This window comes from Aquarana catesbeiana, linkage group LG09 (genome assembly GCF_042186555.1).
Source record: "Aquarana catesbeiana isolate 2022-GZ linkage group LG09, ASM4218655v1, whole genome shotgun sequence".
Taxonomy (NCBI): domain Eukaryota; kingdom Metazoa; phylum Chordata; class Amphibia; order Anura; family Ranidae; genus Aquarana; species Aquarana catesbeiana.
Window position 1 is genome coordinate 270,570,362 of NC_133332.1, and position 15,846 is coordinate 270,586,207.

Here is a 15,846-nt window from a genome sequence, read left to right on the forward strand (position 1 = left end):
GGAGACCCATTTCTCTGCAGACCCTCCTCCAGGCCTCTGTCCACGACTGTATACTAACCAGTTTCATGCAACCCACTCCACTTACTCAAGGGGAGCAAGTATACTGTTCAGAAAAGATATTCAGTTCAATTGCATTAGAAAACGCATTGACCCGGCTGGCAGATATGTCTTTCTTTTATGCTCAATTACAGGCCTCAAATGTATTCTTGCTAGCATCTATATACCCCCACCGTATAACTCAGAGGTTATCCGACACCTAACAGGTTTTATGGCCCAATACCCAGAAGTACCCTTACTGGCAATGGGGGACTACAATAATCTCTTAAATCCTCTCAAAGATAAATTTCCTGTACCTACTGCTGGCACATCTCAGATGAAAAGTAGTACCCCCTTTGCCCGATTACTTGAAGAAACAGGGCTGATAGATGTCTGGAGATCCAAACACCCAAATGATAAAAAATACTCCTGCCACTCAGCTTCACATGACGGGTTATCCAGAATAGATTTGGGCCTTGGGAATGACAAGATGCTACATTTAATAGTGGAATCTGACTATGCAGACAGGCATATATCTGATCACTCGGCACTTTATATAACCATTTCATTACCAAGTAGGTACAAACGGCCAATGTGGAAACTTAATCCCTTTTGGCTCTCGTTGTTTGCCGAGCCAGATCCTATAGCCAGAGCACTTACACTGTTTCTGAGAGATAACATTGGCACGGCTAGGCTGGGGCTGGTTTGGGATACAGCGAAGGCCTTTTTGAGAGGACAACTTATCAAAACAATATCACAGATTAAAACTGACACCAAGGCTTGGGAACTATTGATAAGAAATAGAGTCACCGAGACTGAAAACGATTATATTACAACCCCACAGGAGACAATAAGAGGGCATGGTTGAGTGCACAGACAATGTCTGGACAACTGGCGTTGCAGCTGGCGGAGAACAAACGCTTTTTTCTCCAACAATCACATTTTGAGGAGGGGGAGACGACTGGTCATATGCTTGCAGTACTGGCGCGGTCTCAACAATCGACCTCTCTCATCTCCGCCATATGTGACGCACAGGGTGCTCTGAAATGCTCTACTCCTGATATTCTGAAGGTCTTTGGTGATTTCTATGCTGATCTCTATACGTCTAAAGTTACGCCCACTGATAGCTGTGAACTCCCCAGTCTCCCACTAGAGGATAGGATCATGCTCAATGCCCCTTTAACTGCAGAAGAACTGGATATTGCCCTATCTCAAACTAAAAACAATAAAGCACCAGGTATAGATGGCCTCCCTGCAGAGATATACAAACGCTATGCAGACTCCATGCTCCCCACACTGCTGAAAGTATACAATGAGGCATTAAAGGAGGGTTCATTGCCAAGTTCAATGAATGAGGCAATCATTATTGTTATATTAAAACCGGGTAAAGATGCGAATTCCCCGGGATCTTATAGACCCATCTCACTGCTCACATCCGATATCAAGTTGCTGGCCCGGATGTTAGCAAACAGATTGGCCAAGGTAATTCATAAAATAGTGCATAGAGACCAATCCGGGTTTATCCCCAAAATATAAGAAGACTATTCCTGAACTTACAGCTCCCAGTGGACAACACAGGCAATAGAGCAATTTTTTCGCTGGACGCAGCTAAGGCCTTCGACAGTGTCGAGTGGCCTTATCTGTGGAAAACATTACAAAATATGGGATTGGGAGATACCTTTATTCGATGGATACAGCTTTTGTATGCTGCGCCCACGGCCAGAATACGGATTAATGGGGAACTTTCAGAACCCTTTCCTTTGTTTAGAGGCACCAGACAGGGGTGCCCACTGTCGCCCCTGCTGTTTGCCTTGGCCCTGGAACCTCTGGGAGCAAAAATCAGAGGAGACTCTAGAATAGCGGGATTCCAAAGAGGTATGAATAAAGATGTAGTGTCCATGTACGCAGATGATACCCTGCTCTACCTAGGAGACACAAAAGACTCATTAGAAACGGTTATGTCCCTCATCAAGGACTTCGGGGAGCTATCGGGCTTCTCCATTAACTGGGACAAGTCAGTGCTGATGCCGCTTGACCCCCTGAACACTCCATTACCACTAGGTGCGGAGATGATACAACAAGTAGGCTCATTCCGCTACCTAGGGATCCAGGTGACCCCTAACCCAGCCACTTATGTTGAACAGAACCTAACACCCTTATTAACCAAATTCCGCGAAAAAAGCAGGACCTGGTGTAAACTGCCCCTGTCTGTTGTTGGTAGAATTAACCTTATTAAAATGGTCTGGGCACCACAACTGCTTTATATTTTTAACAATTCCCCGGTTTGGATACCTAAAAAATGGTTCGATAGATTAGAGACCCAATTCAGAGAGCTCATATGGAGAAAAAAAATAGCGAGGATAAAACTATCAACGTTACAATACGGCAAAGAGGAGGGAGGACTTGCAGTCCCTCATCCTAGGATGTATTATCTCGCCTCCCAACTACAACAACTAGGAGGATGGGGCCTGCTGGACCCGAAAGACCCGATCCGTAAACTTGTAATGCTAGAAGATAATAACTATTCAGCACTGACAAATTTGGAGGCGGGATTCTTACACTTAGACCCGGAAGCTCCTACAGTTAAATTATTAAACTCACTTTGGGCCTATGTCAAAAAACTAATGGGCATCACGGGCTTTCTGTCCAGCACGCCTCTCTGGCGAAATAGACAACTGAAAGAAATACAAAAACTAAAAGACTTCAAGGGCTGGGAGGACGCAGGCATCAAATATATCTCACAGTTATACCAGGGCAACACTCTCAAATCATTCCAACAGATCCACACAGAGTTTGGAATCCCACATAATAATTTTTATAAGTACCTCCAATTGCGACATGCCTTACAAACCCAGAATAGAAATGCTAGAATCCAACCGACAGAACATCCGATTATACAAGATGTATTTATGGATGAAGTTAAAAAGGGCATGATATCTAGATGTTATAATACACTTATAGCACGAATACAAGACCCCTCTAGACTACCATGCAGACAGCGGTGGGAGGAAGATATAGGAGCAATAGATGGAGACACCTGGGAGATATGCCTTATGAGTGCCCCCTTGGTGTCACTTTCTGCATCACAGAAACTTTCACATCTTTACCTTCTACATAGGGCGTACAGAACCCCTCTTCAACTCTATAAGTGGGGAATTAGAGATTCACCCCTGTGCCCAAAATGTGAACGGGATCATGGAAATCTACTCCACATGATCTGGAAATGCCCCAAGCTATTCAGATATTGGAAGGAAGTACTGGACACGATTTCAGAAGTATATATGGTACCTCTTGAGAGAACTCCGGTGGTCTGTGTACTGGGGGGAATAGACGAAGAGTTTGCACCCCCACCTACACGTATAGCGCTTCTTCGTTTACTATACATAGCAAAGAAATTAATTGCCCAGTGGTGGATTACCCCGCGAGTTCCCACCAGGGGGCAATGGATAGACAGCGTGAATAGGATCCTAATAAGAGAAAAAATAACCTACCAACGTAGGAAGGCTCCACAAAAATTCCTCTCCATATGGCAGGCGTGGTTGGACGTTCCTGGTTTGGCCTCGCATCAATTAATTAGGGATAGGTTACTCTTGGGTTGATGTAGACTTGACTACTGTATAGTAACTATGCGCATGCAAGAGAACGTGAAATTTTTAAAAAAAGAGACAGCCCCTGGGGAATATGAAACAGTATGTATGATGAGGTACTGCATGGCAGGGATTTACTCTGCTTTGTTCCTATCTTTCTTTCTCTCTTTCTCCTTTTCTCTATTTCCTCTGTTTTTCCCCTCTATTTTATTTCCTTACTTTAAAGATGAATATTATATTGAACTAAACATAACGAATCAAGTTAAGGTTGTCGGAATTATAATACAGTAAGAGTTGATTCTGATATTGTTGTTGAATGAACAACAGGTTCGCTATTTTTATACTCTAATATGATTAGAAATCATTAGAGCGTTCAGCATATAAGGGTAATATTATTATAGCTGGTATTTGCTTAAATCTGTACCTTGTGTGGAGTCATACTCCCTGCAAAATATATTACGTGTTAGACCTATTATAATTAAAAGATATGAGTACGACAGGTGATACTCCTGATAGCATATCATCGGAACAGCCTACAATAATCTAAGGTAGCTGATAATTGTTCCCATAACATGCTTTATGAGAATTCCGAAATTTGTACATGTCATATACGAATATCTGTATGCTACCTGTATTTGTTTCTTTATGCAAAATAAAAACCTTTCTGATTAAAAAAAAAAAAAAAAGGGGATTAACTTCAGAGATAAAACGATAATTTTCCCACTCTACAAGACTCTGGTCCGGCCGCACCTGGAGTATGCCGTCCAGTTCTGGGCACCAGTCTTTAGGAAGGATGTGCTGGAACTGAAGAGAGTCCAGAGAAGGGCAACGAAACTAATAAAGAGACTGGAGGACCTTAGTTATGAGGAAAGGTTACGGGCACTGAACTTATTCTCTCTGGAGAAGAGACGCTTGAGATGGTATATGATTTCAATGTACAAATATCGTACTGGTGACCCCACAATAGGGATAAAACTTTTCTGCGAAAGGGAATTTTAAAAGACACCATTCACTAAAATTAGAAGAGAAGCGGTTTAACTTTAAACTGCATAGAGGGTTTTTTACTGTAATGCCCCGTACACACGGTCGGATTTTCTGACGGAAAATGTGTGATAGGACCTTGTTGTCGGAAATTCCGACCGTGTGTAGGCTCCATCACACATTTTCCATCGGATTTTCCGACACACAAAGTTTGAGAGCAGGCTATAAAATTTTCCGACAACAAAATCCGTTGTCGGAATTTCCGATCGTGTGTACACATATCCGACAAACAAAGTGCCGCGCATGCTCAGAAAAAATAAAGAGATGAAAGCTATTGGCTACTGCCTCGTTTATAGTCCCGACGTACGTGTTTTACGTCACCGCGTTCAGAATGATCAGATTTTCCGACAACTTTGTTTGACCGTGTGTATGCAAGACAAGTTTGAGCCAACATCCGTTGGAAAAAATCCTAGGATTTTGTTGTCGGAATGTCCGATCAATGTCCGACCGTGTGTACGGTGCATAAGAGTGGTAAGGATGTGGAATTCTCTTCCACAAGCAGTGGTTTCAGCAGGGAGCATCGAAAAATTAAAAAAAAAACTATTAGATAGGCACCTGAACAACCACAACATACAGGGATATACAATGTAATACTGACATAAGAGCACACACACACAGGTTGGACTTGATGGACTTGTGTATTTTTTCAACCTACTATGTAACTATGTAATACCCACAGCATTGAATCGAAACCCATATAATGCTAAGCTGACAGTGTAAAAATAGATTCTGGTCAGTTGCTATGATAAGATAAAATATGACACTGCTTCCCAAGATTTGCTCCAAATAGGTCAAGATAATCTGAATTAAATGACTGAATAATATTCCTTCAAAAACAACATAAACAGGACCCTTCCCCCAACAGTTTTGGAAAGCCCCTCCTGGCTACAATCATACAGTATTGCCATGCGTACTGGGGCCCTTAGCTATCTCAGATTTTTTAAAACCTGTTTTATTGTATATGCACGAAAATAAATACATGCGTATTCACAATGCAAAGTTGAGGTACATCAGGTAGTTGACAGTATTATCAAATGAAGTGGTATCGAGGCAAACTTCATGAGAAAAGTGCTGCATATATAGAAAATGATAAATCAGCTGTGCAGAGAATACTGTAGGTGACATATACAATCAAGTGATATATGTAAAAGAACAATCCTACTCCAAAACTATGGAGAAAAACAAAACCATGGTAGCATCATATAAAAACTTGCCAGGTCATGACTGTTTTCACTTGCCATCTAAACCAAATGAAACAAATAAAAAAAATACTTATAGAGGAAACTATACCGGTGTCTTGTGATTTTTCCTCAGTGTATAGGTTGGAACGTCATAAAAGGCAAGGTTTTCCAAAGTGGTGGGTCAGTTATCAAGGACAAAAGGGAGACACTTGTATCTTGACTATCTAACCAGGAACCCCAAGTTTTATAAAATTCATTTTTTGGACACCCTCTAGCCTCATAGGTTAGTTTATATAGAAACAAATTTTGATTAATAAGTGTCTTCCACATAGTAATATCGAGGGATTCTGTGTGTATCCATTGGAGTGCCACTATTTTCCTGGCATAATATAGAAGAATTCGTAGAAAGTGTTTTTTGTGTGGCATGAAGTAAAAAAAAATCTTCAAAGACGCCCAATAAGTACCATTTGGGATCACAAATATTGGGGAGATCAAATGTGAACTAAATAAAGACCAAAAAGGCCTATCACAATCCCAGACCATTTGCAGAAAATTCCCAGGATGTGTAGTGCTTATCTAATCATATCCAATCCATCATATCCAATTTAGTGTTGTGCTTATCTAATCATATCCAATCAATCATATCCAATTTAGTGTTCCCACTGTCCGACGCAGTTCACTATACCCCTTCTCACCCCTTCCCTTTTCTCCCTTTTTCTTTTTTTTGGGCCCCTCCCCTTCATACCCAAACACTACATACTGACTATGATACAGGGCATCTGGATAGTATTCACAGCGCTTTACTTTTTTCCACATTTTGTTATGTTACAGCCTTATTCCAAAATGGATTAAATTCAATATTTTCCTCAAAATTCTACAAACAATACCTGATAATGACAACGTGAAAGAAGTTTGTTTTAAATCTTTGCAATTTTATTTAAAAGAAAAAAGAAAAAAATCACATGTATACAAGTATTCACAGCCTTTGCCATAGCACTCAAAATTGAGCTCAGGTGCATCCTGTTTCCACTGATCATTCTTGAGATGTTTCTACAACTTGATTGAAGCCCACCTGTGGTATATTCAGTGGATTGGATATGATTTGATAATTTGATAAGGCATACTCCTGTCCATATAAGGTCCCACAGTTAGGAGTAAATGTCAGAGCACAAACCAAGCCATGAAGTCCAAGGAATTGTCTGTAGACCTGCGAGACAGGATTGTATTGAGGCACAGATCTGGGAAAGGGTACAGAAAAATTTTGGGCAGAGCTACGCGCTGACATCATCGCGCCCCACGTGACCCTGGAAGTGCGGATGATTTGTATTTTGTTTTGTCGGCAAATGTTCCTTTATCTACACAAATTTTCATGCTGTGAGTACCGATTTTTATTGTTTAACAAAGAAACCTTTTAAAACGATAACACACTATTGGAACCTCCTATCTTTCATTCACTCCGAGACATCTGATCCATCGAGATTTCAGGATGAGAGTTGGGTACTAGCTGGATATCGTTGATGCCGGTCCATGACTGCCAGTGAGCTCCGGAGACGAGGCTAATCATCTGACCCCACAGAGGGCTATATCTGCAAGCGCTTATGACCTCGCTATTACAGGAGGTCCACATCTTCTTCTAAGGAGTTCCAACTTACAGAGTAATCATTACACGGATAATTTCTATTCCCTTGGTGGCGGTGGAAAAGCTTTGGAATATTCTATTTTGCTGGAACTTTATTCTACACCTTAGATCTTTTTTGTGTATTCAAGATTGCACCTTTACTTTATTAGAGACATTTATATACTCAATATTTTCATTTTTAACCACTTCAATACCAGGCACTTTCCCCCTTTTCTGCCCAAGCCAATTTTCAGCTTTCAGCTCTGTCACACTTTGAATGACAATTGTGTGGTCATGCAAAACTGTACCCAAACCAAATTTATATCATTTTGTTCCGACAAATAGAGCTTTCTTTTGGTGGCATTTGATCACCTCTGGGGTCTTTTTTTTTTGCTAAACAAATAAAAAAAGACCAACATTTTTGAAAAAAAAAAAAAAAGTTTTCTTTGTTTCTGTTATAAAATTTTGTAAATTAGTAAGTTTTCTTCTTCACTGATGAGGTTGCACAGACGGGCACTGATAAGGCGACACTAATGGGCACTGATGAGGTGGCACCAATGAGTTGGCACTGATAAGGTGGCACTGATGGGCACTAACATGCAGCACTGATATGTGGCACTAATCTGCAGCACTAATGGGCACTCAGAGATGGCACTGATGGCCACTGATAGGTGTCACTAATGGGCACTGATAGGTGGCACTGATTGGCATCACTGATAAGCAGGCACTGGCAGGCATTACTAATGGGCACTGATTGGCATCACATATGAGCGCCGACTGGCATTTATGGGCGCTGATTCGCATCCCTTGTGTTAATGGGAGGCATACCTGGTGGTCAGTGGTGAGCATCCCTGGTGGTCCTGGGTGGGTATCCTTGGGGGGGGCTGAACTGATAATCAGTGCAGACTCCCCCTGTCAGGTGAGCAGCTGATCGTGAGGAAAAGTCCATACATGGCTCTTCCTGTTTACACTGTGGTCAGCTGTGATTGGACACAGCTGATCACGTGGTAAAAAGTCTCTGTCAGAGACATCAGTGTTGCGGTGTGTCAGACTGACATGCAGCACCACCCACGAGCGCCCGCCGGCTGTTATCCTGAAAGATGTCATATGAGTCAGGATAACGGAACCACCGCATAGCCGTCATTTTGCTATAGGCCGGGTAGGAAGTGGTTAATATAATTTTTTTCAATTATTACTATTATTTTTTTTTTAGATTTTTTTTTCTTTTTCATTTATTCATATCACTTTTTCTATATCCACCAACTATCACTGGATTAGACACCTTTTTTTGTGGCTCATTTTGAATAAGCGCGCCTTTTTGTATTTTTATTTACAGAGAAATTTCTGCAGCATTGAAGGTCCCAATGAGCACAGCGGCCTCCAGCCTATGTAAATGGAAGAAGTTTGGAACCACCAGGACTCTTCTTAGAGAGGGCTGCCCGGCCAAACTCGCGATCGGAGGAGAAGGGCCTTAGTCTGGGAGGTGACCAAGAACTCGATGGTCACTCTGTCAGAGCTCCAGCGTTTCTCTGTGGAGAGAGGAGAACCTTCCAGAAAAACAACCATCTCTGTAGCACTCAACCATTCAGGCCTGTATGGTAGAGTGGCCAGACAGAAGCCACTCCTCAGCAAAAGGCACATGACACAGCCCACCTGGACTTTGCCAAAAGGCACCTGAAGGACTCTCAGACCATGAGAAACAAAATTCTCTAGTCTGATGAAACAAAGATTGAACTCTTTGGCCTGAATGGCAAGCATCATGTCTGGAAGAAACCAGGCACCGCTGGCCAATACGATCCTTACAGTGAAGCATGGTGCAGGCAGCATCATGCTGTGGGGATGTTTTTCAGCAGCAGGAACTGGGAGATTAGTCAGGATCGAGGGAAAGATCCTGTATGTACAGCAATGTACAGAAACATCCTTGATGAAAACCTGTTCCAGAGCGCACTGGATTTTAGAATGGGGTGAAGGTTCATCTTTCAACAGGACAAAGACCCTAAGCACACAGCCAAGATAACAAAGGAGTGGCTATGGGATAAGTCTGTGAATGTCCTTGAGTGGCCCAGCCAGAGCACAGACTTGAACCCGATTCAACATCTTTGGAGAGATCTGCAAATGGCTGTGTGCTAACGCTCCCCATCCATCCTGATGGCGCTTGAGAGGTCCCGCAGAGAAGAATGGGAGAAACTGTACAAAATTAGGTGTGCCAAGCTTGTCGCATCATACTCAAAAAGACTTGAGGCTGTAATTGGTGCTTCAATAAAGTATTCACCAAAGGCTATGAATACTTCTGTACATGTGATTTTTTGGGTTTTTTATTTTTAACAAATTTGCAAAGATTTCAAACAAACTTTTTTCACATTGTCATTATGGGGTATTGTTTGTAGAATTTTGAGGAAGATAATGAATTTAATCCATTTTGGAATAAGGCTGTAACATAAAAAAATGTGGAAAAAGTGAAGCGCTGTGAATACTTTCCAGATGCACTGTATGCTTAGGTTATATTATACTGGTTTTATTCATGGGGGGTCGCCCTATGGACCTTGATTATGTTGTTTCTGGTTACAACACGTCCTTTCCAAAGACATACATACCTGTGGCTGACTCAAAATCTAGTCAAGCAATCGTTCCTATGCGTCCCACTTGGGGGCCTGGGAAGTATTCCATCATGGCACAGATTCCCTGTGCTACAGTATATACAAGGCTGTTTTTTTTGTGATAATCTAGATGTGTTGTATACATATATCTGAAAATTCTGTCTGTGTTGTTTTGTATTTCTTTTGTAAAACTCTTTTCTAAATAAGGACTGCATAAAAACAAAAAACAAAAAAACAAAACAAACAGAAAGCATTCTATTACGAATGTGAAATTTGTTTTTTTCTTTGGTTTGAGTGAGGCAGGGTTTGATCCCAAGTAGGGTCTTTGCATCTCTAGAACCTGGCAGAGCTTAGACACATACTGAGCTCATTTTTTATCCTACAATGATTACTCCATACACGCCTGTGGAGAATCCACTAAGAGGCAGAGATTACTAGTGGACAATCAATAAAATAAATGCATTCACGAGACACAAGAAAGGTACTCATTGCAAGGTCCTAAAGCTGAATTTCACCTAAAATTAGAAGTTCCACTGAACCTCCTCCCTCCCTCATCCACTAATGCCTAGGCCAGTGGAAGCACCCCTCCCCCTGTCCGCAACCTCCTGGGACAGATCACATTAGCTAGCTGTGAGCCAGCAGGAAGTCACAGCCAGCTAAAGATGGTGTTGTCAGGGACCCGAAGACTGGCAAAAACCGGCCTGGGTGAGGACAGCGCTGGATCCCTGGACTGGTGTCTCTTTAATTTTAATTATTTACAGTTATTATGGTAATCACAGTATTTTTTAGCTGCTGACTTCTATTTTTTTTTTTTAACTGACCATAGATCCTCTTTAATAAAATGCATTAAATCTGAAAATCTGTTTACCTGTGTCAATGCAAAAGAAATCTTCATAAAAGGTTTTGCCTGCCATCCCACCATGAACAAAGAGCTTGGTTCCTACAGTGACCATAATGTGACCATGACGTGGCTTTGGTGGAACACCAGATGTTTCAGGCTTTGTCCATGTCAAATTACCTATAAAAAATATTTACATAAAAACATATTATTATGTAAAAATCATGAATACCAAAGCTGTAGCAGGTCATAGAAAAAAAAAGTTCATCTCTAGCCAAAATGTTCAATTTTTATTTATTGCTGTCTGTGTACCCTTCAAGAGATTTCAGAACTCATTCACAAAGGCTTCTCTGAATGGGCAGCAGAGGGGAGGGGCAGGCAGTGGCAGTGTATGCAGAAAAACAGTCAGATACAAATAATGGGGATAAATTCAGGAGATGTCATGCACCTCCTTGGACTTAACTCATAGTGTGCCTACATTCCTGGAATTCAGCTTTAATTCTGAGGCAAGTGGGTTATACTATTTAATACAGGAGACTGGACATTGGCAAAGCTGTTAGTTATCCAGAAATAACCCCTCCCACTTTCAACGTGCTCTAGTTCCATGGAAATGCAGTAGTAGGACTGGATTCTAAAGATAGATGGGTGGAACCTGTGTCCCTTAAGAATTCCAAGAAAAGGTTTTTATGATAAGTACAAATAACCTGTTTTCTGTATTGTTCATTGAGTGACATAGGATTAGTATTAGCTCTGAGAAAAGTGGAACCTCAAAACACTAAACAAGCTCTCCAACAACAGTGTAACAAGTTGGATAGCTTGCAGCCAGTGGTATCGTTACAGGGCAGCAAGGGTGGTGGTGGGGGGGGTAATTGCCTCCACCCCAGGTTATTTCTTGCCCCCCATCCCCCCCCCCTTAATTAGGCAGACAGTCCTTCAACACGTAGCTAAGTCTGTGTGTGGTGTTTGCACCTGTCTCAGGACAAAGTCACTTGTCTTATCTCCTCTGAATGCTTTTTTTCCCCCTCTCTTGAATAACATTCTTCCCCTGGAAGGTGTCTCCGCCTCAGTTGTCTCTCTGCTGCTTGGTGACACTCACAAACAATCTTCTTCTCAGAGCCTTCCCTCCCTCTGTTGGCCCCTCCCACCGGTTCCTGCCTTTTATTTGCCGAGGACTGATGACTGCAGGCGGGAAGAGGCAGACATGGTGCCACTCGTCAACTATCTGTGTTTCTTAGAGTACACACAATGTCCATTTTCTGCTGAGCCCCTGGGTGCCGCGCCAGCCCCCTAGCCATAGCCTCTGTTAGCTTGGTCCTTGCGCTCTCAGCCCCCCCCCCGGTCTCACAGTCCCGGGACTCCCCACATGCTAAAATCACATGCATTTTGTCCATTCTGGCCCCTATCGGCCCCTGGGGGCCTCTTGGGAGCAGGGCTCCGGCATGCTAAAGGTGCATCTCTGAGCCAGTGCTGAGGTCCATCACAGGATGGATCTGTGTTCTATGACTACTATGGCTGGCGAAAATGACCCCAACTAACACAGAGACGAGGGAGCCCAGTGTGTCCATCAGTGGGAGGTGGGAGGGCCTGGAGCCCTCCTCGGGGACACCCCAAACCCCAATCTGAGGACACCCTCTGACCACATCTAACAGCTTTTTATTGCAGATTTTAGGAGTGTTACAAAGCAGCCATTCCCATGCTGGGGGGACAGGGGCTGGGAAATGTGGGGTGCACAGCCAACGTCCAACCAATGTCCACAGCTGGCATCAGAAGAGGTCTGATCATCTACCTGGTAAAACTGCTGTGTCCAGGCTCTGACATCCATCCATACTCGCACCTATTTATCGCTATCTGCAGCTCCATGTGAACAGCAGCGACCGCACATATTTGTTTAAATAGGCTGAGCAGCTGCTGCTAATTACTGCTGCTAAGCCCGGTCATTCAAGCCACATGAATCCACCGATTCTTGCCACTGGAATCCAGAAGCCACATCTAACTGTCCATGTGATTGTGGTACAGGACACTGTGCAGACACACAGCTTGTTTGTATTGGGTACAAACAAATAAATAAAGAATATTTATTGAGGTTACAGCACATTGTACATATGAACTGTTTACAAACTTTTATTGAGGTTAAATTGTGGTACAATAAGATTGTACATGTGAATTGTAATAGAAGTACAGCACATTACAATAGACTAGGTCAAAACAAATAATATTATCACATAGATAGGAGAAGACATAAATAGCCCAAGCTATAGAGTCAAGTATTAGTGGTCTCTAGCATCCCTCATCTCAGTGTCACTGTCCTAACACAGAAACAAAAAAGTATACTCCGCTTCTTTTACCTCTTCTACTTAGTACACAAGAACAGGGCAGCCAACAGAAATGTTGGGGCCCCTTACACAGCTTTATGCCTGGGCCCCCCGGGCCTGGCCACCAACATTCCCAAGGGACTGATAACTGACCATCCCACTGAACCCGCCTGCTGGCCATCCCATAGAATCCTTCAGGCGCCCACTTTTATTTTTTTTGTAATTCTTTTATTTTTCCAAGTGTTGCAGTTTACAATCAGAGAAATGGAAAAGGGGAGCATAATGAACATACTGTATAGCATAAACAATGAAAATCCCCCAATTAAGTTTGCAAGCCACCGGACCAAACAAAAACACAGTAGAAATGGTCAGGTAAAACAAATCAAGTAGGAGGGTGGCCTACTATTCATACACGTGCAACAAATAAAATAGCGATGTGAGACCAAGCACAAAAACTCATAAGCTTACAACTGTGCAACCAAATTTTTACAAAATAATACATTTTAACGAGAAGCAGGGCTTCCCAGTGGACAGGGGGACACATACTGGGAATCATGAAAATGAGTCAGTGTATAACCTGATATTTGGATATCCAAAGAAAATCAGCATAGTAATAGATGCGCAACCCACAAAGAAAACTAATGTGTACACAAGACACACAAGGAGAAAACAATAAGTGCACCCTAATGATCAAATTGTGACAAGTGAAAATGAACAATAATAATGGAATATGAATCTCAAATAGCCTCTATCCGCATACACATATTAGCATAAACAAATAGTGCTGAAACAAATAGGGGAACTTCGGTGTTAGCAAAAACACAAAAAAAGTCCATAGTGCATTTGTTACAGTTCATATGGAAATGGATTATTCAGATGAAGAGCCCCAATATATCCTTTTCTGCATATGGTCCTGTAATGGAAATTTGCAAATTCTGTATATAATTGTATTCTATTTTGTATGTATTGCACAATGCCCTCACTGTGCACATAGCACTAATAATGTTTTCAGTACATGTTTACATTCTTTCGAGTCCTGATTAGAATTAGCCTGCCTATGTAACGCCCCTTGTTACCATAAACGTACAATTGTAATATTAATGTGATACCTACGTAATCATATGTATAAAAACCTTCAATTGCGTCATAATAAAGCAGAACAGTTATTTGGAAAGATGCTGAGCGCATCTTTTGTGTCTGTTCCCTACTGCAGTAGTTACTAATTTGGAACCACTAATCAATATGAGGATAGGAGTTGCCTATCATAAATTTAACCAAGTCAGCATGGCGAGCTTTGCCTAGGAGGGGTTTCCAGGTGACCCTGAGTATCCGAAACGAGGAGCTTGAGACGATCCGGGAATTTCTGATAATCAGCCGGCTGAGGTAAGAGTTTTGCTTACATTTGAGTTATCAGACTTCCTTGATCGGTAAGGCATTTTCGGGACAAAGGGTACCTATTTTACTCCCCTTAATCAAACTGTATTGATTGGTGGTAATATGTTAGGTTGTCCCTGTCTATTGTCCATCGGAGTGTTATAGATAAGAAAGGGAAGAATAGTGCTGTTCACAGGTATATGTAGTACATCTGCTAGATAAAGTAGTTTAGAGGCAAGAGGGTATAGGCACATGTAGAGAAGACTGGCCAGTCATTATGGGTATTAAATTAAGTAAGGGAATGAAGGGTAAGAGACCCTCAAAAATGCCCAGCGCAAGAGGATCCGCCTATACTGAGCCACTAGATTAATGGTTAAAGTGGACAGGGATCCACAATGGTTAACTGGGTTACCAAGGTCCACAAGGACTAAGAATCATGCAAAGTAAACAGCTAGAGAAACAGCTATCTATGTGAGCAGGATGGATCAAGAGTGACAATAACACTAGACAGAAAGGAACATTTGAATTTGGGGTCAGGCACTACAACTAGTAAAGTCAGAAACAGGGAAATGAGAATTAAAACAGAATACTTTATATGTTGTCAGAGAGGGAAGATGGGATGAGCACTCTGGCTGCCCGTCTGATCATAGAAGCTAGATATAAAGGATATCTGAACAAAATAAAAGAAAGTGAGAGAATATGCATGTGTAGTGTACAAATAGGATAAAAGTAAGCGATTTAAGAGAGATATATTCGTGTATGTGTGTGAATGCTGGGAGCTTTAGTTCTATCCCTTTTGTGTGTCATGTACGCAGATGTGACCCCCTCCTTTGTGCTCTCATGAAAGAATGTGGCTGGGATGAGAGGTCAGTGATAAACTGGAAGGACACCATGCCAATTCCAGTTTTTCAGACAAAACATTTATAACAAAATGTGCCGGGTTAACGAATCTAATGATAAACAATGTGATCACAATTATTTTTTTTAATCTGTTTTTCAAACATGGTAAAATGAAAGTTACAGTTAACCGTGTATTACACAAATTGAATATCCTTTGATAGTGGAAACAGTGCATTTAAAAAAGGGAAATTAAGTAAAATTAAGTAATAATGAGTATTCATTTCTAATATGAGTTTAACAATTTTATTAATAATATAGATATATTGAAACTGGTTTAGACAACCTTTGGTTGGAAATGAAATCCAGATTATTGGGGAAATTTGTAAAAATGGGATTAGTTTAGATTAAGATAACAATTTTGT

At 41.7% G+C, this 15,846-nt stretch overlaps 1 protein-coding gene across 1 annotated transcript in view; it reads right to left on the bottom strand.

Annotated features, from left to right (window-relative positions):
* RABEPK (Rab9 effector protein with kelch motifs) overlaps positions 1 to 15,846 on the bottom strand; it is a gene marked incomplete in the record, with an annotated part of 524,880 nt that overhangs the window by 166,246 nt on the left and 342,788 nt on the right. Inside the window, 1 exon segment of the mRNA XM_073600345.1 lies at positions 10,929 to 11,078. Within this exon segment, the coding sequence (XP_073456446.1) occupies positions 10,929 to 11,078 (150 nt within the window).